The sequence below is a fragment of the Linepithema humile genome, chromosome 5, assembly GCF_040581485.1.
Source record: "Linepithema humile isolate Giens D197 chromosome 5, Lhum_UNIL_v1.0, whole genome shotgun sequence".
Lineage (NCBI taxonomy): Eukaryota > Metazoa > Arthropoda > Insecta > Hymenoptera > Formicidae > Linepithema > Linepithema humile.
Window position 1 is genome coordinate 31,126,335 of NC_090132.1, and position 27,267 is coordinate 31,153,601.

A 27,267-nucleotide genomic window follows, 5' to 3' on the forward strand; every position below is an offset into this window, starting at 1 on the left:
TTTAAACCGATTTGGGAAAATTTCCGCTCTAGGACATTAATGTCGCCTCTCCCTACTGAAAAAAATCACGTAATAAAATCAAGTGATAAAATTACATAACAAAATCACGTAATTAATGACTAAGTAAATCACGTAATGAAATGTTCCAAATCAGTACATGATTTTTGAAAATTACATGGTTTGAAAAATCACGTAATGTTAGAAAATCATGTGATTTTATAGCAATCATATTTTAAAGAGCTGAATGATAGAAATAGAAAAACGAAAAAATATACAATTTTGATTTAGATATGTTTATTAATTTTGCATGTAGTAATGGAATTACATTATGTAGTCTCGATAAATGTAGCAATAAAATTACATTGTGATATCTTAATTATATGAAAACATTTTTTTTTAATAAAACATTTTGCATATAAAAACTAAAAACATACAAAAAATTCAGGCGTTTAAGCCAGAATTGCGTGTATTCTCTATTGAAAATACCCGTTAAATTGTTTAATTGCATAATTAATAACGTTATTTTCAAGAGTTTTCATCAGTTTTCATCAGTTAAATCGCATAACGAAATCATGTAATTTTATCACGAAGAATTTAGAAACATTTTATTAAATAACAAAAAGGCCTCCAAACATGTAATCTGTTACTTAAATTATCGCCATTTGTTTATAACATCATAATTCTCATTTATACGTAAAAAACGATTAATAAAAATACAGATTCGGCACTGGACATATATACATCATGTTATCTATATTCATAAAAACGCAAACTCTTTCAATGCTGTTAGTGTCTTTTATTATTAAATTATCAGAAATATTTACAACTTTTTTCAATGGTAAAGAATTGTTATTAAAAATATCTTCTTTAATCACTAAATGACAGATAGTGTACTCTTTCCTTGTTGGAATATCGATAATAAATTCTATAATGCGAATAAAATCTCCTTTTGTTGTTACAGCATACGAATTATCTGATCGAATCATATTTCTTCTTGATGATGTGTACAAACATCGTTCTTTTACCATTTTACGATATGTTCGACTTTCATCTGATAATTCAAGTTCTTCTTTCCACATTAAACTAGTTTTATAATGTGGTCCAAAGTATCTTGCATGCGATAATTTACATGTTTGTTTTGCGTTTTTTTTGTCCAGATAAGAAATAAAACTACTTACATTTGAAAACGCATTATGTAGTCTCGATAAATGTAGTAATAAAATTACATTATGAAAGTATGAATTACTTATTGACTAGTTCAAAATCTTAATTATATAAAAACATTTCTTTTATAATAAAACATTTTGCACATAAAAATATTAAAAACAATTGTGAAACCAAAAAAACATATATAAAAAATTCAGACTAGCGTTTAAGCCAGAATTGCGTGCATTCTTTGGTAAACAATTTTCGTTAAATTGTATGTTGAATCACATAATTAATTACATGTTATTTTCGATTTTTTTGACCAGTTAAATCGCATAACGAAATCATGTAATTTCATCACAAAGAGTTTAGAAACATTTTATTATATAACGAAAGTCTCAAAAATAACATGTAATGTATCACTTAAATTATCGCCATTTGTTTATAACATGTTATAAATAAAAACGTGATTAATATATCATTATAAGCTTATTTTAGTCATCATCTGATGATGATTCATTGGAACTTGAATCATTGCTATTGTGTGAAGAACTTGATGACGCTGATGAGTTGGATGATGTGCAAATACTTTTTCTTTGTTTTTCTTCTGCAAAACATTTTTAACATTGTTATTATTAAGACATTTTTTTATTTTTTAAATACTAAGTACTTTTGAAGTATATTGTTTTCTGATTGTTTGGTGTTTATTTGCTGAAAGGTGTTTTGATCTAAGATTCTCCTCTAAAATCTAGAATGTTTATTTATTTGTTATAATCATCTATGCTAAAAAATGTTTAAAATATAAAAAATTTTTTATTTAATTCAATGTCCTATATTTTACATGTAAACACAATTTTATTACTTTTTTTAAGTGAACAAAGTAAAGAAAAAAATCTATTACTTATTATTAGAAAAAACTACTATGCTTTAAGGGTTAATTTCATTATATTAATTGCCTTTACAAATTTTTCATTAAAGAAAAACAAAAAAAGATTACCTTTTAACAGATAAAAATTATTTGTCTTGACGTTGTTAAAATAATATTTACCTTTTATTTCTGTTTCAATAAGAAAATTTATGTAGATGCTCAAGTAACGTCTCCATTTATTTATCAGTTGTTTTTTTTCTTTCTTGTGGTGCATTTCGATAAAAGCTGAATAGCATTCTAGATGAAATAAGTTTTTATATTACGCTCATTTTGACGGAGTACATTAAAAATGCGAGTGTGTGAAATCCTAACTTTATTATTGGATAATGTTATTAATAGCACTATTAAGCCAAATAAATGTCTATTAGATGTCTATTAGACGTTTTTTCGACCTGTATTATAATGATTTAGCTTTAATAGTGATATTAATAAAATAATCCAATAATAACTAATTCTTTACAAAGTGATTATTTTTTCTGTTATACATACTTTTTAAAACAGCTTTTTTTACCGGTGTTAGTGGCTTTCTTGGGGATCGGTTGGGCAATCTATTTTTACTTCTTTCCAACAACACAGCTCTATTCATCAATTTGTGCACTCCCCAAAGTGCTCGGCTCAATTGTCTAACAAATAAAGAAGGTCTTTTCAACTTCTTTATTTCTTTCCATGTTATATACGGTATTGAGATACCGTACCTCAAGTGCATCATTTTAATCTAAAAAAAAAGGAATTAAAATTTTTGTTATTGTTTTAGAAATTATTCTAATAATTATCGTTATTGAATTAACTTATAAATACAGATTTAAAATAATTTTAATAATTTTCAACTTATATTTAAGTTGTATGTTTCTTAAATACTTAAATTTTAATTAATCTTCTTTAATAATATTATTAATTAATAACACACATTATATATTTCTTAAATTTTAAGTTCCCAAAATAAAAAAATAAGTTCCAAAAGAATTATTGTTTTTATCAAAACGACGTACAAAAACGTAAAACAAAAACTAGTTACGTAGTAAAACAAAAAATACGTTACAAGGATGTGCGTGACAAGATAAAAATATTGAGTTTATAAGTGCGGAAAGCACACATCGCTACATTCTCGCGAATACATTAAAAATGCCTTTAGCCCGTATCAGATTGCGGATTGAAGATTAAGATTAAAGATTGAAGATTGGGACTAATCAAGAAGAAGCAATATTTGTTTGCTTCTTCCCGATTGATCAAATTCCCAATCTTCAATCTTTAATCTAAATTTTCAATGCGTAATCTAATACGGCCTTTAGAGTTCCTGCTCACAGGACGCGGAACCACTTGCCGTGCGACAAAAAACGACGCTGGAATCAAGATCACTCTTATGGAAGAGTTGTAAATTGATTGGCTATTACGATGCTTTTTGCTGCGCGGCAAATGTTTCCACATCCTGTGGAGCTCTTAAATTTAATTTAATTTAAACAACATTTTTTACATCTAAACTTACAGTTGTTCCGCTTACTTCGTCGTTCCAAGTAGTCATATTCTCTTTATCTGTTAATCCAATATATTGATCAGAATCGTAATCCAGGTCACTTCCTTTATTCTTATTTTTTTCTTTTATCTTTCTTTGACTTTTTATTTTTTTTGCTTTCTTTCTTTGTTTTTTTTTATTACTCTTTGCTTTTTGAGTTGTTTTATTGTTTTTTGCTAAAACTTTAATACAAAAGTCATCTTGCAATAAAGATTGCTCACTCCTTAATTGAGAAGTACTAGGTTCACTGAAAACAGCATCTTGTAAGGGAACATTAACTGTTTCACTTCTCATCTTCTTTGGAGTACTGGTTATGCTGGGTGATGCCGGACGCTTTATTTCTGTATAATTACATTGCCAAACATTGATAAAAATTATGTAAATAAAAAAACAATTTTTTTTCAAAATTAATGTTTTTTACCTTCAGGAAATAATTGTTTTTTTGTTTTCAATGAATGAAGTTTCTCTTTCAAAAAAAATATATCATTTTTCAAATTATTGTTTTCTAATTGTAATTTTTTGTTTTCATCTTGTAAAGACTGAATTTTCTTTTCTAGAGCAATTGGAATATCAAAAAGTTTTTCACGGTTCCTTTCAAATATTATATCGTCACGATTTGAAGCTTTCAACTTCTCTTTGATTATATTTTCATCCACCTTCTTTCGATGTTCTTTCATTATCAAACTCCTTAAAAATTCATAATTTTTAAGAATTTTGAACATCATAAAATATGTACATTATATAAATAAAATAAAAATAATAGTATACTAGCTATAATTAAAATAATAGTTATAATTAAAATAAACAATTAAATGTTTGTAAAAATTTATAACAATACGTGATTGAAATATTACCGTTTCTTTTTGAGTTTCGTTAGGCTCTGGATTTTCTTTTTCTAATATTTCTTTTTTATCTAATATTTTTTGTACGGCATCACTGTAGCGCATTTTTTTAAAGACATAACGTTGTTTGTTATGTTTCAAGTCCTCTTCATTAGCTGCAAAGAATTACACATTAGTAAAAACGTAATAAAATCACATTATTTGCTGAAAAGAAGAAATACTTATTAGATGTATTCAGTAAAAGATTAGAATGAATAATACAATTATTGTTATAAGAGAAAGTAATATCAAAGCTACAAAAAAATAAATTACAGAATCTTTTTACATAACACATACATAATACCAAGCTAGAATGGAGTATAACAAACAAAATTTAAAAAAAATGAAAAAAATCAGTTTGTAGAAAAAAGTTTTAAAAGAAAACAAAGAATACCGCAAAAGATTTGAAGAAAAAAAGAAAAGTATTAACTTTTCACTTAAAATTAAAAGTTATTATAAGAATAAATTTTGTACATACTTCCTACTTCCATAATTTGAGCTGCGATCAAACTTTCTTCATTGGTTATAGTATTCAGTCTTTTTACAAAATATGGATCTTCATACTTATCCAGAACTGTAAAATCTTTTATTTTGTCAATAGAAATAATGTGGATTTTTTTGCTCTCATCATTGAAATAACGTACACTAGCAAATTTAATTTGTGAATCCATAATACCCTATAAAAAATATTTTTTAATTACATTTTCAAAACTTGAAAAACATTTTTAACTATCATAAGAAAATGATTCAAATGATATAGTATTACATATTTATATTATGATTAATATTGAATTCATTTTTAAATCATAAATAAAAACAAAATTAAATGTTTCTTACAATGTATATAAAAAATAATCATAAACTATTTTGAATAGAGATAAATGATAACATCTCTCATGAAATCGCACAGCATACCGAAAAAACGTCTAGAAAATGTTTTTGGGATGATAGGATATCTTCTGGATATTTTCTTTGAGTGTATTTTGGATATGGGTGCTGTCTGAACTATTTTGAGAACATCATTTTAATGGTTATGTAATCTAAAAAAAATACAAAAAAAAGAATTTATATTTTAATTTGCTCTATAATTATTTTTTTAGCAACACATTTTGCTAAATCAAATGAATCACTCTTCTCACTATTCAAGTAGACTGAGAACAAAAATTTTATAAAAAATGTTTATTACTTACCTCATGTGTGCTTCTGCAATCCAATAAAAAAAACACGATTGATTTTGTTCATTATTTATCGTTCACTGTCTCTGATAAGACTCGTTACTGTTGAACGAGAATTTTTCGGTAGGAAACAGTGATCTCAGAAACAAACGTGTTGCGAATTGCTGAAATGCCGTCAATGGTTGATTCTCAGGACTCGATCACAGACTCTACATCAGTTATGTCTATGTTCATTGTTACACTGAATTTGCGCGTTATAACCTTTAAGACCCTTAAGCGCGTATCAGACAACGTATTGAAGATTGAAGATTAAAGATTGAAATTTGACCAATTGAAACAAAAGAAACTAAAAGTTCTTTATTCTGATACGTCAAATTTCAATCTTCAATCTTTAATCTCAATCTTTAATACGTCGTCTGATACGGGTTTTACAAAATGCAAGAGAATAGCGATAGCAATAAAATTAATCTATAAACATAACAATAAGAACAAAAAAATCCACATTTGTGAATGCATATATCGATGCAATGCGAATAGAAATACGGAACAGGTAATAGCGATGAAATTTTCGTCGAGAATTCTGTGTCTATCGCCTTATAGTCTGTGCTATTTCTGTCGCTATCGCTATTCTCTTGCATTGTGTTTCCCGTTTTAACGACAAAAAGTCGTCATTCTCGTTCATGACCGTTCATGTGTATTTTGTTTGTTCTTCTTCTCTTCTTATTATAATTATATAAATATTAATAACATATAATGCGGAGGTATCATAATTACCTCGAAAAAAAATTTCTAAAAGTGCCAAGAACGAGTCAATACAGGAGAAATATAGAATGTGAATCAAGTGATGAAAGCAGTGATAACAGTGTCGAAGATGCTCAATGGCGAGTAAGTATTATACAGATTTCTAAAAATATTTAAATGGCTATTCTTGTAGTGTAGAATATAAAAACATTTTGCATCATAATTATATTATTTTATTGCTTTCATTTAGGAATACTGTAATCGTCAATCATCCAGTGATAGCGACAATACAGATTCTGATAACACAAGTCAACATAATAGTATTTGCCTATCATTCTCCAATGAAGCATTGTTAGCAAATATTAGAAACAATGAGCAACTTACAATTAGTTCTGACTTATCATTGCATTTAGTACAAGACCAGCACATGGAACTCGTACAACATAATTATCATGAATCTTTATCAACACATGAAGATCCATTTATTGAGCAAAATAACGATCAACAATCATTGTCAGCATTAGAGCAAGTTAGTGTACAATACTTTATACTAAAGGTACGTTCCACTTGGCGATCGCAACGCTTGTGGAATCATTTTATCTTTGTTTTTCATCGAAAGTTAAAGAAAGATAGATAATGTTCACGAGCGTTGCGATCACCAAGTGGAACTCAGCCTACAAAATTATAAATTCTTATAAAAAACGCACTTAGCATTCATTTATTAACAGATATTTGCATTTTTTAAGTAGTATGCAGAGGCAGACATCAATATTTAATTGTATTTCTACAATTTGTATTTCACACATTGTATTTCTATACTTTTTTATTTTGAATCTTTATAAATACTTGATATGCATAAAAAAGATTTTTCAGAAAAGTTTTATTCAATTTAATTAGCTTCACTTTTGTGTATAAAAGACATTAAACAAAATTCTTATTATTCTAAATATAATATTTTATAGGTTTTTTTAATTATAAGTTTTTTATTCATTGATACAAGACTATGCATTAAAAACTTTGTACCTCTAAGTGTTAAGGATTAATTTAGTACATTTTTAAAAATATAAAATTTATTTTTTGCAGATGGTAGATGTATCTCAGATTTCAATAAATGACACGAATGAACTGTATGGCTTATCAGATTCTGAGAATGAAAATTTTCGTGTAAGATTATATTTTTTAATTTCATATAATTCACAATATGTATGTAATTTACATCAATAACACATCAATTTCTTTTTTATTTTTTTATATATCCGTCTGATCTTTAAGAAAAGTAAAGTTAATTTATTAATATGTATAAGATATTATTCTAATTCTGTATTTTCTCTCTCAAAAATTTTAAAAATTACAAGTATTTTTATAAATCATTTTTTAAAACTCTATAATGAACATCATTTATATCCACAGGATTCATGGTATTACGATGCACATGAAGAATTATTTCAATGTAGCGATGAAGATGATAGCGATAACGAAGATATTCACGAAGAAGTCAACTCTGAAGATATCAATAGTGAAAATATTGGTTTTAGTAGATTAACAGAAATGATGCAAAATGAAGATAATAATGAGACTATTAATGCTCAAGTAGTTGTAAGTAAAGCTGAAATTTTACTTGCAGTTTTGAAGTATGGGCTTACGTATTGTTTATCACAAAGTGCATTAGCTGATCTTTTTAAAATGTTAAATTGTTTTTTTAATTTTTCTTTATTACCTAGTACGCGCTATCTTGTTGATCAAATGTTCAATCCAGAAACAGTCATAGAATATCATGCAGTTTGTCCAAATTGCAAAAAATATGTAGCAATGTTTGATCGCAAAGATCATCGCGTTGAATGTCAAACATGCGATACTGTAATTGCATTGAAAGATACAACATATAATGACTTTTTTGCTATTATTAATGTAAATAACGAAATTGCAAATTTAATTCAAGATAATCAAAAATATTATGATTATGTAGTGCGCGAAAAAGTGCGAAATAATGAAAAATTCGATGACATTACAGATGGAATATTATACAAAGAATTTGTTGACTCATTGTCAATACATGATAAACTTAATTTTGCTACAACTACAATGAACAGTGATGGATCCCCAATTTTCGAAAGTTCTAGATTTTCTATTTGGCCGATTCAAATGATTATAAATGAATTGCCTTTGGATGTAAGAACTTCTAGACCTATAGTGTGCGGCATATGGTTTGGTAAAGATAAACCAAATATGAATATTTTTTTAAAACCGTACGTTGTTCACATGAACAAATTGTCAAATAATGGTGTACGATGTACTATTGCAAATGAAGTACGTATTATTAAAGTATTCACCTTATGTTGCTGCGTAGACTCTGTTGCTCGTGCACCGATGCAGGGTATAGTTCAGTATAATGGCTATTTCGGATGCAGTTGGTGCTTACATCCAGGATATTATGTTGTTTACAAGAGAGGTGGAAGTGTAAAATATACTTTAATGAATGAAGTACCGCCTAAAAGAACTGAAAATGAAACAATCGAGCACATGCGACTGAGTCTTACATCCCGAAAACCCGTTTATGGTGTAAAAAATCCTTCATGTTTAATTAATTTGCAAGGTTTTAACATTATATCTGGTTTTGTACCAGATAGTATGCATTGTCTTTGTTTGGGAATAGCGGAACAATTTGTAGGGTATTGGATCGAATCAAACAACTTGCCATATTCTTTATCCAATAATGATATTAATAAAATTGACAACTTGTTATTAACAATAAAAGCTCCCAATCAAATTGTTCGTTTATCTCGTTCCATACGAGATAGAAAATATTGGAAAGCAAGAGAGTGGGAGAATTGGATTCTTTACTATAGTTTACCGATTTTACTATGTTTTCCACATTTAGAAATATGGATAAAGCATTGGTCACTTCTAGTAGAAGCATTCCATATTTTATTAAAGAAAAGTATTACACGTAACGAAGTCAATCATGCTCATACTTTATTAACAAAATTTGTTGATTACACCGAACACTATTATTTCAAAGCTGCTATGACGTACAACATCCATCAACTATTGCATTTGGCACAAAGTGTAGCAGATTGGGGCCCACTTTGGGCTCATTCTGGCTATTGTTTTGAAAATGGAAATGGTCAAATAGTTCGAAAAGTGCATGGTGCTAAGGGCGTTGTACATCAAATTTGCAGATCGATAGCAATGAGTCAAAGTGAATTGATTTTAAAGAAACATATTGCTTTGAAAGCGTTTTCAAATGTAAGTAGTTTTATTTCTTATCTGGACAAAAAAAACGCAAAACAAACATGTAAATTATCGCATGCAAGATACTTTGGACCACATTATAAAACTAGTTTAATGTGGAAAGAAGAACTTGAATTATCAGATGAAAGTCGAACATATCGTAAAATGGTAAAAGAACGATGTTTGTACACATCATCAAGAAGAAATATGATTCGATCAGATAATTCGTATGCTGTAACAACAAAAGGAGATTTTATTCGCATTATAGAATTTATTATCGATATTCCAACAAGGAAAGAGTACACTATCTGTCATTTAGTGATTAAAGAAGATATTTTTAATAACAATTCTTTACCATTGAAAAAAGTTGTAAATATTTCTGATAATTTAATAATAAAAGACACTAACAGCATTGAAAGAGTTTGCGTTTTTATGAATATAGATAACATGATGTATATATGTCCAGTGCCGAATCTGTATTTTTATTAATCGTTTTTTACGTATAAATGAGAATTATGATGTTATAAACAAATGGCGATAATTTAAGTAACAGATTACATGTTTGGAGGCCTTTTTGTTATTTAATAAAATGTTTCTAAATTCTTCGTGATAAAATTACATGATTTCGTTATGCGATTTAACTGATGAAAACTGATGAAAACTCTTGAAAATAACGTTATTAATTATGCAATTAAACAATTTAACGGGTATTTTCAATAGAGAATACACGCAATTCTGGCTTAAACGCCTGAATTTTTTGTATGTTTTTAGTTTTTATATGCAAAATGTTTTATTAAAAAAAAATGTTTTCATATAATTAAGATATCACAATGTAATTTTATTGCTACATTTATCGAGACTACATAATGTAATTCCATTACTACATGCAAAATTAATAAACATATCTAAATCAAAATTGTATATTTTTTCGTTTTTCTATTTCTATCATTCAGCTCTTTAAAATATGATTGCTATAAAATCACATGATTTTCTAACATTACGTGATTTTTCAAACCATGTAATTTTCAAAAATCATGTACTGATTTGGAACATTTCATTACGTGATTTACTTAGTCATTAATTACGTGATTTTGTTATGTAATTTTATCACTTGATTTTATCACGTGATTTTTTTCAGTAGGGCTGCATATATGAGTTTGCTCTTGACTGTGAAATTTTATACGCATTTTTCACTTGTCTCGCATTGTGAATTATTCATGAAAAAATGTGCGCAGATTTTACATGGCCAACAAAATTGAATTATCGAAATTACATCGGAAATAGTAACAAATTGCTTATCGTGCGTATCGCTTGGATGAAAACAGTTGAATGATAAATCTAAGATACCGTCGAAGGATTTTAAGATATCGGAGCTATTTCAAAGAGTTATTATTGGAAGATACGTTATCAAGACAAACCTTTCGATGGTTTAATTTAAAACAACAATCTTAGAAAATTTAATTAAATTTATTGTATTAATTACGTTGGAAAATCGTCTTTAGTTATTAAATATATATATGAGTTGTATTAAAATACATTCCTAATCTCATACCTGCATAAATATATTACAAATATAATATTTGCAATTATAATCTAAAATTCTTTTGAGCAGAATTTATAATTTACAATTAGAAAACTTTAAGTGTTGTTATTTATTTCGAAATTAATTGATTATGTAATTTTTGTGTTTATTTTGGCAAATACAAAGATTTCCAATTGTTTCAGAAAATGATAAAATGATAAAATCACTTATTAATAAATAATTCTACAGGAAAGTGTATCGAGCAAGCATAAATGGCGAAAGCATGTGATAAGTAAAAATCATAAACGTATCTGTTCGTAAGATCATCAACCTATAATATATTTATATTTTTTCTTTGTTTTCCTTATGGTGAATCGATTATATATCATATCACTATATTGTAACAACTATATTCTTGAAAGAGAACGTTGAAAGAGAACGGCTATATATACATGGCGGAAAAAAGGCTAATCGCGCGACAGTAAGTAATCTCGACAAGGCTAACACATCGTGCTCCACTCGAGAGAATTGTTTGTTTTCAAATTATTTAATCACTTTATAATTCACCTATTTTCGCAATTTACGGATGCTATTTGCGTGACGGATAAGTTGTCATAGTTACGGTGTTTTAAGAAGTTTAAAGTAAAACATGTGACAATATTTTTTATACTTAAATTTTTATTTATTAATATTTTAACGCTAATTGAACTCTTAGTTCTCGAAACATGAAGTTTTGACATAAATGTAAGATATCGAACGTATTATAATATATGTACTTATACAACTTATATAATTTATATAATTTATAGGACTGTTCTATACAAAGTAGAACGTATGATAACCTTAAGAACTTTGTGATAACTCTCAGATGACATACTATATCTGATGAATATTTTTCGTGAAGTTAAATATACTGTTCCATCCGCGCCAAAATTGTAGTATCAGTCGATTGTCTGTGCGTCAAGTTGAAAAAGCAATACTGATCTCTTTGCGTAAAGCTAATATCGTAAAGTCAAAAAAGTCAATACTGATCATATCGATTTGTAAAAAGATAACCAAACAAAAGAAGCATGATCCGTAAAATGACGGATCAACAGAAGAAAACAAGAGAATCTGATATCGACCTCGATACCGGACGGCGTGTCACAATCGGTTACGCGATTTATATCCAATAATAATTATAAATAATAAATTTCATAACGTTATTATTATACGTTTAGAGTTTTCCATCTTTAAATAAATGTTGATTTTAGTTTGAATGTACTTTGTGAGTGCCGCAATTCAGCGTGAAACATACTTTGTGAAAAAATATGTCACCAAACTTTTACTTTTATCAATCTACAACAAAAGCAATAGAATTATTGAAGCACAATTTTACTTACAATAATCACACTTATAATAATCATATCTATTTATATGAATTTATTTATATGTTATAAATAATATTATAAATAAATTTGTACAAATTTATATGAGTAAATGCTTTAATTGCAAATGATATGTTACAATTCTTATAAGTAAAATTGTATGATTCTCATGATTCTGCTGCAAAATAAATAAAATAAATAAAATATGAAAGTTTTGTTATCATATATTGTCGTGTCATATATAAAATGTATTGTATCTGAACCGACTCTTTACTAGGAATTTATTGAAACCTCGGTTCCGTTTACGTAGGGAAGCGTAATGTGTGTGTGTGTGTGTGTGCTGATCACGAATCTAACGTCCTCGTGATTCATAATGATCTAATCATTGCGATGTACTCTGTCCGAGTATTTTATTTGATCGTTTGATATAGGAACAGATAATTACAGGTTATCGACTACTGCTTACTTTTGTCGCGATCACAATGAACGACTGATATAATTCACGCATAGACGGAGATAAACGTTAGTTCGTCTGCGTACGTTGCACGATCTCCGTTCTCGCTAAACAAAGTGTAAATTTGCAATTTGGATGTTCATAAAAAATAATACGGAATGTCAACATAGTAATAACTATATTTTTGTTTTCAAGTGTCTGTTATCATGTAAATATTATTATCAATTTTCCAAAGTTCAGAGGTTAGTGCAATTTTTCCGTAATGATAGTTGCTTGTGCGCAAGTGTCGCTTTGGAAGTACTAAAATACAATTTATACGCTTACCTCGCTTTCTAGATTTTTAATTCTATCTTTTAATTATATTTGTGATGCTTTGCTTATTCAGTTGAGTCACTCTTTAAATATAATTAACTTAATTTAATTTAAAACAATAAATTCAAAAATAGGTTAAATATGTCAAGAGAAATGCCGATATAAATAGAATTCTTTCTTTATTATGCAGATTATACGCATGAGTCTTCCGATATGGGTAATCAGGATTGAGGTCCTATACAAGGTGATTCAAAATAACCTCATGTCCTTGCAATGCCATATTCTTGACCAAATTCTGAGACGATTTTTCCTTTTACAAAATTTTGTCCGAAGCTTAGTTTTCGAGTTATAATTGAAAATAGGTAGCAACTTACGAGTTCGGTACAACGAGCAGGCAGGGACGCGCAACGTATAATGAGACTATCAAGTGTTTACTATCGTCTCATGACGCATTGCTCGTCCCTGCCTGTCCGTTGTATCGGACTCGTAAGTAGCAAACTATTTTCAATTATAACTCAAAAACTAAGCTTCGGACAAAGTTTTGTAAAAGGAAAAATCGTCTCAGAATTTGCTCAAGAATATGGAATTTGAGCAGAATATTGCAAGGATATCAGATTATTTTGAATCACCTTGTATAGCGTCAACCTTTACACAAGCTTCTCTCATCAATGCCACACTGGACAAAAAAAGTAATCTTATTAACGTGTACATAGAAAAGAAATGTCTTTCGACGCCTCCTTTTTTCTTGTACAGCAGAAAAGTTGCCCCTGATGTTGGTGCCCCTTTTTTGAGTGCGCATTAATAAAATTACCTTTTTTTTTAATCTATTGTAGCAATGTTTATACAAAATTTGTTATTTCGTCTGACGGAAAAGTCAAAGAGATCGTAAGATCAATGGCTCGCTCGAATATAACTATCTCTCGGCGTGTAACTATCTCCCTGTAGTCTTTACATTTTGACATTTTAATGCATTTTGCGCTGACTATCCAAAATGATGCTGATATTAATGATTGCAAGAGCGGACATTTCGTTGCTTAAAGTCTATTACCGCACCCGGATGTTCGCAACTAACGCTTTGATAGTACCCTAGATCTAACACAGAGATGTTGGACATGTGCATGTAATACGCTGTGAATTGTGCTGTTAGCATCAATGTGTGTACGTGTGATCATCACGTTCGCTTGCGAAGCTTGTACATTCAATTTAAATTGACGATGAACGAGCCATCAGTAAAAAGTGCGTTCTTTGTTCGAACACTTTTGCAATTAGATTTTACTGACTAAATAAATAAAAAACGATCTAAATCTGCAAAACAGTTTTTATGTTAGGAAAATGTTCGGGTGCATCGAAATTAAATCATTTTAAGCTTTTAATAATTTGATCAACATTTTTAATAGCATTGATCTGTATAGTGTTAGATCCTAGTACAGTTTTCGTGATCAAGCAGTATTTATAAAGAAACATTAAACTTTAATTCTTTTTTTTATATAAAAGATTTTGGAAGATGGATTTTAACCAAGCTTCTCTTTCGTTTATTTAATAAAGAAATATTTATCGTGATTTGCGGTCATAATTCTAGTGAAGTCTACAATAGACAAATAAAAAATTAATTTTTTTTAAATAATAATAACTGAATAAAAAAATAATTAAGACGGACCTACAGCATTGTCGGTTGTACTAGTAGGAAAATAAAAATATTTGTAGCCTGGTCTTTCACATTACATTAAATGATTGTAAGATTAAACTAAACTATTTATACTTTTGTTTTTAGGATTGTTTTGATTTATAACAGTTAATTATATCTGGAATTGTGCGAGTAGATAGCGATATAGAACGATTGACAAAATCAATCACTCAGCTTGATATACACGCAGTGCGCAATGTACCAAGTAACGGTCCAGTCATGTATTTTGTCACGATTTCTCAATTCATCAAATTCGTTACACGTCGCTGTGCTAAGAGTAACGATTAAACGGATGCATGTACGGTTAGCTAAATTGTCTTGTTGAAGGCCGGCGGCGCGTAAAGACGATCTTGCGTCGTCTTCATCACGTTAACGTTTAGCGTAGACGAAAATTCTCTTCACCGACGCTCTCGAATAAAGTAGAAACTGGCATAGAACGAACTTTTCAGGGGCGACAACAAATGATTCATCGGTTTAACAAACGGCTCCGATAAGCCGTCCGAGCAGCCAAACAACAATTGTATTATCGCGTAGATATGCGGATTTAAGATGCAGGGTCGAGAACGATCGATTGTGTGGCATGTACTATAAAATGCAAATTATCTATAACAAAGTGACAGTGAGTAATAGCCGTTTCATGGGTATTGAATTATTGTCGTGGACTATTCATCAGTAAGATTAAACATCACGTCTTCTCATGGGAGTGGTTCTATGATCAAAAAATTCTTGACAAACGGATATATTCGTCGCGAGGATGATTTGAGATTAATGCCTAAACAACGGCGGGCATCTAACCGCTGCACGCTCCAATATCGTTTTGTTCGCATCGCCGGCTGTCTCGTTCAGTCCGGTGTCCACTTCTTCAGCGATCTACCCGTGAGTCTTTCTATTATGTTCGAGCACTATACTCGAGACTAACGTCGCTTAAACGTCGCGTAAAGAGCGCGATATCGATTGCTCTAAAACGATCTTTTTTATCGTTCACAATTATGAAGTGTAGTGCATAGTGTTCAGGAACGATCTCGAAGATTTTAATTCGCAGTGCATTTATTTATAAAAATTGATTAGTTAGCTCTTTTAATGGTATGGAATGTGGAGAGTAATTTATAAGAAAGAGATTTTGTTTGTATAATGTGTATTTTTATGCGCTTGTATGTTGCAAATTAGCTGTTTAAAACTAACCGCGTTCGTTAATGAAAATTGTCTTATTAAATGCAACAAGCTCAATATATTTGTTTTTGTCTCTTTTAATAGTACACAGTAAAAGTTTGTCAATCGTTTTATTTGGAAGATCTCACAAACAGCATGTACATAATCTCTCCTCCTCTCACTGTGAATCTGTTCCCCTATCTGTATATATCATTATGAGAGCGCACTCTAACTGTTGTAGTTCTCTTCTTGTCACCGATAAAAGCACATGTTTAAATTGAACACTTTCAATTTATTTTGTTCAATCCTGCTTAATTGTTTCGTCCATAAGCTATTATTTACAAATATAAAGAGATGTATATAATTTAAAATCTTTTTAAGATCTTCAGCGTAAATATGTCAGCTTTCCACACGAATAAGAAAAATAATTACATTTTTCATCTACGATACATTTTTAGTTCTATTTATAAACATATTTTCAAAATTTTCAGAAAGCGTAAAGTCTGTAATAAATCTGTGATAAATTTGCGATACTTGTGGATAGCGATGAGTATTATTGTGAAACTTCGTCTCATACAACTTTATGCTCAAAAAGACGAGAAATCAGTCCTTCAACAAACTCCCGGAACATTTGTAATAAGTTCATGTGGAATTGAATACATTTACAGGATGGGAATACGGAACAACCAGTCGTAATACCAGTGATATCATCCGATCGTGAAATAACAGTGATACTTCGTATATAGGCGGTATCATCCGTAGAGAGTAGAAACGTTACTCATTACGTGACTTCGCACATAGGGTCATGGCTGTGAAAGAGTGGTTTAGGAGGTTACAGCCCGTACAACTGTACCTGGTGCTGTTCTTTACCATGGTTTTCTTCTTAGTTGAGATCATCGCCAGTCATGTAACGCATTCACTGACCCTGCTCCTTAACGCGTATCACATGCTCTGCAACATCGTGGCACTTGTCGGTTGCATTGCATCGATCAAGGTAAGTGTGAAATTCAGCCCGCCAACAGTACATTTAATCAGTCACAAAATGTTTCATATTCGTAAAAATAATATCACATTGACACTTACATCGTGTAGTAATTTTAAATGTGCTTTTTACACACTTTATTTATTTCTTGTATAAGTGCTATTTATTTCTTTTTTTTCTCAAATGTAAGAAAAAGAAGAGTAAAGAAGAAAGAACGCAAGAAAGAACTTAATTTTGCTGGATAAAAATTTGACTTTGTATTGTAAAAAGCTCAGTTTACACACACACACACACACACACACACACACACGCGAGCGCGCGCACACAATTCTCATAATTATACGTTACGATATTTAATATGTAAGAATATGTATAAACGATATTTTATATTTGAATTAATTAATAAATAGTTTGAAAGAAAATTGAGAAAAAAAATCTATATCTAAGAAAGTTTATACTAAAGTTCGCATTAGCATGAATCGCTTCAATAAGTGGGTCAAGTTCATAATGACACACTTCATTCATTGAATTTAGTGAAACGTAACGCGCACGCGATTGTTTTTGCAAGAAACTGATAAAAGTGTATAAAGGAATGGTCTTGCAATGATCTTATATTATCGGGATAAAAACTTCTCTATATTATTTAGTAAAGTTTTCTCCATTGTTTGCAGTACAGCTATCGGGAAAAATACAACAATAACAGCAACTGTAGTTCACTAGGAAATTCATCGATTTGCATCAACAGGGAAGAACAGGGTTCTGTCACGTCTTTATCAACAAAGACAAAGGTACGTTTAATGATACTAAAAAATTAGAAATTAAAGACGAATTTTTATATAATATATGTAGATGTCTAATAGCTATAAATCTTATTTAAAAGTAAAAGTTTTTTATTCGACGTATTGGGAAAGTTACTCCTTATTAATTCCGCCCACTGATGCGCATAAATATGAAGAACCCGTTTTATAGGAATCATGGTCAGACAGGAGAATGAAGAACACGTTTGGGTGGGCCAGAATCGACGTTGTCACAATGCTCGTTTGCTGTGTCTTTCTTGCCTCTTTTTGCTTCTCTCTATTAATGGAAGCGTTGCAGACACTGGTACATATCGATCACCTGGATGAAATGCACCATCCATTACCGGTGCTATGCATCGGTGCTTCCGGAATACTTTTGAATGTTCTCTGTTACATTTTAATTGGAGGCTTCACATTCAACCAAGGAATCTTCTTGCACGTTACTAAAAGCGGGGATGTAATTCTATGCAGGTAAATTGTAACACTGATTTAAATTACAAATAATCGAAGAAATAAAATAGTTATTTACATCCACAATTCAAAATTGTTTTTGAACAGTTTACAAAATATTTTAATAATATTTTATTCGTACTTTGAACTTGCATTTATTAAAAACCATTAATATTGCCAGAGTATTACGTTACCATGAAAAAATAAGTTATATTATTTAGTTTGAAAAATGTACATATTACATATTATATTAAATATCTATTTCTTAAAATTGCATTAATAATAAAAATTTTCAATATTTTACTATATACATTTCTGACGATAAAAAATATATTTGTCCATATTTTAATACCAAAATGCCAGTTAACTTAGTTTTATACAAAGAAATTCCATCAATTTTCATAAAATATTGTACTTAATCTTATAGAAATATGAGTGCGCAAGAAACAAAGGATGGTGAACAACAATTGTCAGCACACACTAGACGAAGTCCACTAGCAATACCAAAAAGCCAAGGTTTTAGAGAAGTGTGTCGAGATGTTCTTGGATGTGTTTTTGTCATACTAGTGTCGATTTTAGTTTATTTTACTGACTCTGATGTAGCTAAATACATAGATCCAGTTTTCGCTATTATTTCATCAATTTCGCTATTTGTTCTTTGCTATCCATACAGTGAGTATATTTCCTTTAATAATTATATTATAATAATAACGTAAAATGATAGCTATACATATAATAATAACTCAAAGTAATTATTTATTAAATATTTTTGATTCTATAAAATTATAAGTATATATAATTTTCTAATTTTGAAAAATACTTAACGGTTTCTTTTCTTTCAGTGAAAGAATCAGGCCTAATTCTGCTTCAAACAATTCCGAATCATATAAATATCGATTCTCTTAAAAGAGAATTGTTGGAAGCTTTTCCGGGCATCGTAAACGTTCATGATCTACACGTATGGCAATTAGCAGGAGAGAAAATCATTTCTACAGCGCACATTATTTTCCTCGATCCAAGTGTACGTAAGCTATATTGAATACTATAGATTCATTTAAAATAATTAATATTTCACGGAAATATGATTTATTTAAAAAACAATATTTTACTTAATATTTTTTAATTACAAATAAATTTTTTCGAATTTTTTCAGGTTTACGCCAGTATTACGGATCAAGTCACTGCTTTTTTTATTGAAATGGGCATAACGCAGGTTACTATACAACCAGAATTTCACAAGGTACGAAAAATATATATTGATACATCTATCAGTGTAATTGCTTTATTGAATAATAATGATATCTGATCACTAGATGAAGCCAAATATGGAGAAAACTGATTGCTTAATTCGTTGTCATGGAGAACATTGTAGTTCCTCCCAATGTTGTTCACGGGAAAATTTCTTGGAGGATACGTGCAAGTCAACGAAAGACGCGTATACAATTAGCAAGAAGTATGACAAAAAGGAAATAATACCAGCCGCGTGTGCGATTAGTCTAGAGAAGTTTACTGTATACGAAGAGGGAACTGTAGAGCGGACTGCAAAAAACGACACTAAAATAGAAAAATCTGCACGCAATCAGATAAATGTAACTACTCGTATAAATAACGAACAAATACACAGCAGCATGAGTAGTGATACAGATGTTAGTTCTTGTGCGACAAACACAGTCGATCGAATAGTTGCAAGCGTCGTTAATGATTAGATGTCTGTCGATAGCAACTTGGACCGCACTATCAAATCTTAAGTTTCTATTTGTTACTTAGGTAGCTAATAATTTAACTTACTTAGGCATTATTTTTTTTAAATATATGGTGCGATACTCAATACGATGAATGTCACGATTTTTTTTTCTTTGTTTGAAATGTATAAAAAAATAATTTTACAATTTTTTATTACAAACTACGCAATGATCAATTATTTCAAATTATTTTATTGCTGTGTATGTAAGAACATTTTTAACACAAAGACTGTAAAATAGTATTAAGTGCTTTAATTTATACAACACAGTATATTGTATATCACTAATCTGATAAATTGTGTTTGCTTGAAAAGAAAAATCGAAAAAAACATTTATCGAAGAGACGTGGATCGCGACGCTTTGTATTCTGTCTCGCTTTCTTTGGAGTATCAAAAGTTGGCACACCAATTAATTCGAATAATTAAAAAAAAATCCATATCAGATATATTATCCATATTTTCCGCTGTTTGAATCCCTTTAAATAAATCCTCCAAGTATTTTATTTTATAATATTGTATTTTATAAATTTTATTATGTTTTTGTATTTTTGTGTCTTTTTTCCGGTTTTTGCAGCGTTCTGTTTTCATTCATCGTCGCTGCTGCTGATCACATCACTCATCGAGAACGTGCCGTCGATCTTGTCGTTGTCTCATCGTTGTCGTCGTCGTCGTCGACGGATGGTAGTGATTCCGTACTACCGCTGTAGCTTGTCGTATCGTCATCGAGTGGTCATATCATGTAGCATTTTCTCCGGACGTGATCCGCGTTACACTCTACTTGCATGTCCTCTGGGAAGTCCGTTATTCGCATCGGGCGCGACATCGCGATCGAAACGTGGGCAGCGTGCGATGTGGAGCAAGATACGCACAGTGTGTAGTGTCACGGCAAGGTACACTACGGTATACGATGCGCACGCGGTGTACTTTGCGATTCAGTCGCTCTGCAGAACTACCGAGATTAACAAGTAGTCTCTCCGAAGGGTAGCCTGTCGTCTGACATTAATCTATAGACAGGCAGGCAGACAGGCAGATATATGCGGGTATTACGCGGAATTACAGCTTTTTTTCGTCGCCGATTTTTGTGTCATTGGATCGCTTATAACTCGGAAACTATGGAAAATGGAAAGATCGGACTATAGGACCTTATTCGCAGGGCATTGAGAGGTCTTTCAATCCTTCTAGGCGCTTTTTCGAAATTCGTAAATTTGTGAGGAATTTGGGGGTGTTTTCTTTTATATCTCCGCAGGGGTTATCACTAGAGTCTCGGTGCCATTTGGCGCAAGTCGATTCTTTCCCACATATTTCCCTATACAACATTCGGGAATCTGCCGTTTTTTTTTTTTTTTTTTTTTTCGGTAAAAAATTGAAAAACGCTTTTCGACAAACAAACTCAATTTCTTCTATGCCTTTTTTTTTTTTTTTTTTTTTTGGTAAGGCAGGGGAAACCCTTTGTGGATACCCATGGGTTCCGGGGGAAGACCCGTGGGTTATGTGGGAGTCTCCTGGGGACGAAGGCCCCCAGGCATACCCACTAAAACCCCTGCCGATAGCCTTCCTGGACCATGTAGAGAGAGGGTGAGGCATCATCATAGGTATTCAACTCACCCTCCCTCAGGTCTGACCGTTGTTGCGGTCTCTTCTCGGAGAAAAAGGGGGATTTTCTAAGTCCCCCTCCCCTTCTCAATTACCGTCCTTGTTGGGAAAGGCCGGACTACCGCGACCTTTCCCCGCCCTCCCGTGTTTTGGTGGGGGGCTGAGGCCAGTTAGGAGCCCCCGCTCCCAACTGACCCCCCGACGGAAGGGAGATAGTATTCCTAGAATTCCTGAGACTTTGTCCCCCCTCCGGCCGTCCGAGTTGGGAGGGCCCTATTGGCCCCTCCCAGGGGAGTCCCCACGAGTACTTGGTAAACGTCACCACCCGGGGGGGAGCCCTGTTGTTACTTGCCCCCTTAGAGGCGGGGGGGTTGTGGTGGCGGTGGCTGTGGAGGAAGAGCATCATCATCTCCCCCTCCCGCCGTTTCCTTCCTTCTTTCTCTCTCTGCCTCTTCCTTCTGCAACATAACTTTGTCGCAGAAGGAGGAGACGGCTCTCCATTTGTCCTCTCCCTCCAGCATAGTTTTAACTAATGCCGGAAGGGAGAGGTCCTCGCCGACCACTGCGGTCAGGACTCGACGCTCTTCCTCCCATGCTTCACACTCTACGAGAGTGTGCAGCGCCGAGTCCAGACCGCACAGTGGTGGCACTCGGTCGTGTACTCTCTGCCAATCTTGCACAGGTAGTCACCGAAGCATCCGTGCCCGGTGTAGATTTTTTTTTTCCACAGGTCATTGGACACTTGTAAATTAAAAAAAAAAAAAAAAAAAAAAAAAAAAAAAAAAAATCTACACCGGGCACGGATGCTTCGGTGACTACCTGTGCAAGATTGGCAGAGAGTACACGACCGAGCCCGATCCGAGCTGCGAATACAAGGAGACATCTCGGTGGGCGGATTCTGGGAGCATAGCTCGCGGTTTCCGGCCTGGCCCGATGGCTGCTCGAGCCGCTCAGAAGTATTCTGAGGTCGGGGTCGAGTAGCGAGGTCCGCACACTCTCGGAGTGCGTCCCGGTAATTCATTGCCGGTCCCAGAGTGGGCGGACGAGGAGTGGGCTTGCTGGTTGCCACGGCGGGCAAGGCGGTTGGTTGTGTCGCAACGACCCTCCGCCCCATCCGTCCGTGGGGCCCCCCGCGTGGCGGCGCCCATCACGGTGCCCACAGGTCGGAGATGTGGGACCCCTGAAAACCCCTGGGTTAAACCAGGGGTGTGTAGGGGGCTGGAGGCCCGTGCACCGGATGTCTTTCCCGGTGCCAGAGCCATATGCCGACTCCCCGGGGGAACTCGGGGGTAACTGGGCATGCCCGGTCGGCGAAGCCGTGATGGGTTGTGGGTTTGATACCAAGAATGGATCACTTTAATTTTTTGGATTTGGAGGAGGAGTGCGAGCAATCGCAACACACCTGTGTCGTGACGCAGGTGGAAGACGCCAGACACCGGCGTATGGATGTGTCGGAGGCCACCACCTCTTTTTCTCCTGAGGAACCGAGGGGGGGAGGAGCCAAAGACAAGAAGCCTGAAGGGGCTAATGGAGGGGACTCGGAAGGGACAGACAATACCCTTGTCATGTCTAATTCCGAGGGGGACGCGGAGATGACCGACACCTCACACATCTCGGTCGAATCGAGCTCCGATCTTGGGGGGAAGAATTCCCAACCCAGGAGGAGCAAAAGGAAGAGGCAGGTGACCACGAAGACCGCGGGCCTACAGATTTCCTCCGAGGACGAAGAGGCGGACAGTCCACCTTCCCGACACTTGAGGAAGAAGAAGCCGGGCCGCCCTGCTAATTCACCCAGCCATGTAGGGCAGTACACAGCTAGGAAAATAAGGGAAAGGGGGCAGTTCCTAAAGGTTGAGAGGAATGAGGAGCTTGCCATCGCCATAGAGGAGGGTACCGAGACCATCGATAAAACGGTGAGAAGGTACAAGACGCACGTGAAGTCGACGGAGACTTGTGCAAAGCAGCTGGCGGACTCATCCGTCCAGGACGTCGTGAACGCCCTGGACAAAGAGGTAAAGGCCATTATGACGGTGGCACACAAAGGCAGCGGCATGAATGGCCGCTTGCAAAAGCTCCTGTACGACGCGGCCTACAGGATTGAGGCGGGCACCAAGGTCCTGGCGGCCCGCACTGAGACGGGTCACTATGACCTCCAGGCCGGGAGAGCTCCCTCCTCCGTCAGCCCGCAGGTGGAGGATCTAATAGCGGCTAACCGTCGATTGGAGGAAGAAATTCGTAGCCTCCGAAAGGAAATGAAGGAACTGAAGAGAACCTCCCCTCCCCCCTCTCCCTTAATACCAGTGGATGGGGAAACGGAGGAGGAGGAAAGGATGGAGGAAGATGAGAGCGGTGGGGGGCTGGGGGAGATTCTCCCCTCCCCGGGGCCCTCTCTCGATGTCCTCCGTTCCATTGAAAGAGACAAGGCGACACACCCCGCCAGAAGGCCCCCGATTAAGGGGGTCAGTAAGATACTGGCTGACACCCCCCTTCCGGCCGTCACAAGCAACGTGCTTCTACACGGTGACGAGTCGGCTACCATTCTAGGGCGGGTACTGATGGGTCAGATGAGGGAGGAGTGGAGAAAGGAGATGAAGGAGATGAGGGAGCTCATCGAGATGAGACTCCCTCCCCCCTCCTTGCCTGACCCCCTCCCTTCCGAGTCCCCTAGTGGTTCGGGTCCACCCCCCGTTAAGGCGGTGGTTCCCCCCACTGGGGTCTCAAAGAAGAAAGGAGGAAAGAAGGGGAAGAAGAAGGAGCCGGAACAACGGTCCGCCGCCTCGCGACAGCCCAATGCCGGCCCTCCTCCTCCCCCTACGGAGAAGAGGAAGGACCCGAGCAAGAAGCTGGGTCCTCCGTCTCCCCCTGGAGGGGACAAGACCGCCCCCGTTGCCCCTTCTGCCGCCGTGATGCGGCGGGAGGAGGAGCAACAATCCTGGGTGACGGTCACGAAAAGGGGGAAAAAGAAAACCCCCCCTAAGGCAGAAGGGATCAAAGCAGTTCCCAAACCTCCCCCCCCTCCCCCCTCCCAAGAGGGTGGAAGGAAGAAGGGGGGAAAGAAGAGGAAGAACCCCCGCACTGCTGCGATCACACTCACCTGCCCGGAGGGTGAGTACTCCGCAACGGTGAGGCAGATGCGGGAGAAGATCTCGCTGAAGAACCTTGGGATCTCTGGGAAAATGACGCTCGGCAATGCCCAGACAGGGGCCATGCTGGTGCAACTGTCGGGTCCCGACAGAAAGGCTGAGGCGGACAGGTTGGCCAAAAGTATGGTCGACCTGTTCGCGGATAACCCCGAGATCCGGATCGCCCGCCCTCAAAAAATGGGTGAGATCCGGATTAGCGGAACAGATCCATCCGTCACGCCCGAGGATATTACTCGAGTAGTGGCGGAATTAGGAGACTGTCCCCTCGCTGATATAAAGGTGGGGGACTTTAAAACATCGGGGAGAGGCATAAGATCCGCCTGGGTCCGTTGTCCCTTGGAGGTGGCTATCAAGGCCACCAAAACGGGCCAGATCGCAATAGGGTGGTTCCCCTTCAAGGTGGAACTGCTCGACGCACGGCCCCTCCAGTGCCATAGATGCCTGGAGATGGGGCACGTACAGGCTAAATGTCCCTCGGGCAATGCGGACCGCAGTAAATGCTGTTACCGCTGTGGCACCGAGGGGCACGAGGCCAGGACGTGTACGGCACCGGCACATTGTGTCGTGTGCCAGGCAGCAGGAAGGCCGGCCTCCCATAGAGCAGGGGGACCGGCATGCAAGGCCCCGAAAAATGGGGAAAAGAAGAAAAAGGGGGGGACGGTCCCGACACCCCCCCCCAACAAAAAAAGGGGAAGAAACAGGCAGCGGCGATTCTGCCTGCCCTGGAGGGGCCCTGCCCCCCCCAGGCCATGGACTGCGAGCCTACCCCCTCGCAGCGCCCCGCCAATGAGGGTGCAATGGAGCTCAGCCTGCAGGAGTAACGGGTCTTCGTAGACTCAACAATGTCTACGAGACTCCTGCAGGCGAACCTGAATCACGCCGTTCAGGCCCAGGATCTTTTCCTTCAGGACCTGAACTGGCGTGACGCAGGGCTGGGAGTGGTGGCGGAGCCATACAGGGTACCCGACTCCAATCCCAATTGGGTCGCGTCCGATGATGGCTTCGCTGCCATCGTAAGAAGGGACTCCCCGCGCTCCCCCCCCGTATCCTTATTGGAGAAGGGGAGGGGATACGTTATCGCGCGGTGGGGTGCCCTAAGGGTGGTGGGGGTCTATACTTCCCGCAGCATGTCTCACCCCGATTTCCTACACCTCCTGCGGGAGATGGGGGGGGGGCATTCGCCGATGCCTCCCCCATCCTGTGTTGGTGGCCGGGGACTTCAACGCCTGGAATATGGCATGGGGTTCCCGGTCCACCGATACTAGGGGTGAGTGCGTGATGAGATGGGCGTCGGAGCTGGACCTCGTGCAATTAAACACGGGGTCCGCGAGCACGTGCGTGCATCCCCGTGGGGAGTCCATAGTTGATTTGACGTGGGCCTCCTCACGGGCCGCGCAATTAGTGGAGTCCTGGAGGGTGACGGACACCGAGTCCCTGTCGGACCACCTGATCATAGAGGTGGTCCTGACGGCCACCCCCAGGGACGTGCTGCTCCGGCGCCTGCGGAGGGGAGATAGACCCCCACGCAGATGGGTCCTGGCCAAACTTAGCCAGGACCGGTTGGAGGCGGCGGCCTTGATAGAGACGTGGGCGGAGTCTCCCGCCCACGTCGATACCGAAGAAGAGGCCGCCGAGATCGTGGGTGTGGTCACGCGTATTTGTGACGCGGCCATGCCCCGATCGAGACCCGCCCCTCGTCGGGCGGCGTATTGGTGGAACGAGGAGATCGCGGAACTCCGTAGAGAGGCCAATTCGGCCCGACGCGATCTCCTCAGGGCCCGACGAAGGGCGGGTGGGGACGATGAAGAGACTGCAATGGCGCGCGGTGTATACCTTGCCGCAAGGGATGCACTGCGGTCGGCCATTCGCAGGGCCAAGGCCAAGGCCTGGGATGAATTAATCGCGGAACTCGACAGGGACCCATGGGGGCGTCCGTACCGGATAGTCCTGAACAGGCTAAGACCGGCGGCGCCCCCCATCTCGGAGACGCTCGACCCGGAGTTTCTCGGCCAGGTGGTGGAGACCCTCTTCCCCGTAAGGGATGCTTGCATCCCCCCGAGGAGGGACCCTCCCCCCTGGTCCGAGGACCTGGAAATCTCAGGAAGAGAGCTCTCCGAGGCAGCTAAAAGACTGGGGGCTGCTGGAAAGGCCCCCGGTCCGGATGGGATCCCTGGTCGAGTCTGGGCCTTGGTCTTTGGTGGAGTAGGGGCCCGCCTGAGGAGGTTGTATAACACCTGCCTCAAGACGGGCTCCTTCCCCTCGGCGTGGAAAACAGCCAATCTGGCTCTCATCCACAAAGAGGGGAAGCCGGCGGAGCAGCCTTCTGCTTACAGGCCGATTTGCCTGCTGGACGAGGTCAGCAAGTTGTTCGAGAGAATAATTGCTGACCGAATCGTCCAGCATCTGTCGCGGATTGGTCCCGACTTAAGTGATGACCAGTTTGGTTTCCGGGAGGGTCGCT

At 36.4% G+C, this 27,267-nt stretch overlaps 4 protein-coding genes across 10 annotated transcripts; 3 read left to right on the forward strand and 1 right to left on the reverse strand.

Annotated features, from left to right (window-relative positions):
• Nucleotides 1-277: 277 nt before the first annotated feature.
• Nucleotides 278-5,896, reverse strand: LOC105678037 (uncharacterized). The gene is made up of 7 exons (XM_067356270.1): nt 5,656-5,896; nt 4,944-5,142; nt 4,439-4,581; nt 3,558-3,925; nt 2,564-2,789; nt 2,195-2,311; nt 278-1,753 (listed from the first exon to the last, which is right to left on the reverse strand). Exons 4-7 carry the CDS (start codon nt 3,876-3,878, stop codon nt 1,641-1,643), a joined length of 777 nt encoding a protein of 258 aa, XP_067212371.1. The 5' UTR covers nt 3,879-3,925; nt 4,439-4,581; nt 4,944-5,142; nt 5,656-5,896; the 3' UTR covers nt 278-1,640.
• A 26-nt stretch (nt 5,897-5,922) lies between these two features.
• On the forward strand, nt 5,923-10,528 carry LOC137000227 (uncharacterized). Of its 4 annotated transcripts, XM_067356266.1 has the most exons (5): nt 5,923-6,525; nt 6,632-6,910; nt 7,465-7,545; nt 7,792-7,977; nt 8,393-8,534. In XM_067356266.1, exons 1-5 carry the CDS (start codon nt 6,394-6,396, stop codon nt 8,465-8,467), a joined length of 753 nt encoding a protein of 250 aa, XP_067212367.1. In that variant the 5' UTR covers nt 5,923-6,393; the 3' UTR covers nt 8,468-8,534. The 4 variants fall into 4 exon arrangements, with proteins under 4 accessions (XP_067212367.1, XP_067212364.1, XP_067212366.1 ...); XM_067356263.1 differs by having other exon boundaries at nt 5,928-6,525; nt 7,792-10,528; XM_067356265.1 differs by lacking the exon at nt 6,632-6,910 and having other exon boundaries at nt 5,928-6,190; nt 6,437-6,525; nt 7,792-10,528.
• Nucleotides 10,529-12,767: 2,239 nt separating this feature from the next.
• Nucleotides 12,768-20,514, forward strand: ZnT77C (Zinc transporter 77C). 4 transcript variants are annotated; one of them, XM_067356267.1, is made up of 8 exons: nt 12,768-13,197; nt 16,769-17,094; nt 17,754-17,870; nt 18,052-18,350; nt 18,757-19,001; nt 19,172-19,350; nt 19,483-19,569; nt 19,643-20,514. In XM_067356267.1, exons 2-8 carry the CDS (start codon nt 16,906-16,908, stop codon nt 20,033-20,035), a joined length of 1,509 nt encoding a protein of 502 aa, XP_067212368.1. In that variant the 5' UTR covers nt 12,768-13,197; nt 16,769-16,905; the 3' UTR covers nt 20,036-20,514. The 4 variants fall into 4 exon arrangements, with proteins under 4 accessions (XP_067212368.1, XP_012229072.2, XP_067212370.1 ...); XM_012373649.2 differs by lacking the exon at nt 12,768-13,197 and adding an exon at nt 15,036-15,827; XM_067356269.1 differs by lacking the exon at nt 12,768-13,197 and adding an exon at nt 15,840-16,034.
• Nucleotides 20,515-23,009: 2,495 nt separating this feature from the next.
• Nucleotides 23,010-25,731, forward strand: LOC137000213 (uncharacterized). The gene is made up of 2 exons (XM_067356176.1): nt 23,010-25,299; nt 25,670-25,731. Exons 1-2 carry the CDS (start codon nt 23,010-23,012, stop codon nt 25,729-25,731), a joined length of 2,352 nt encoding a protein of 783 aa, XP_067212277.1.
• The last annotated feature ends 1,536 nt before the right edge of the window (nt 25,732-27,267 follow it).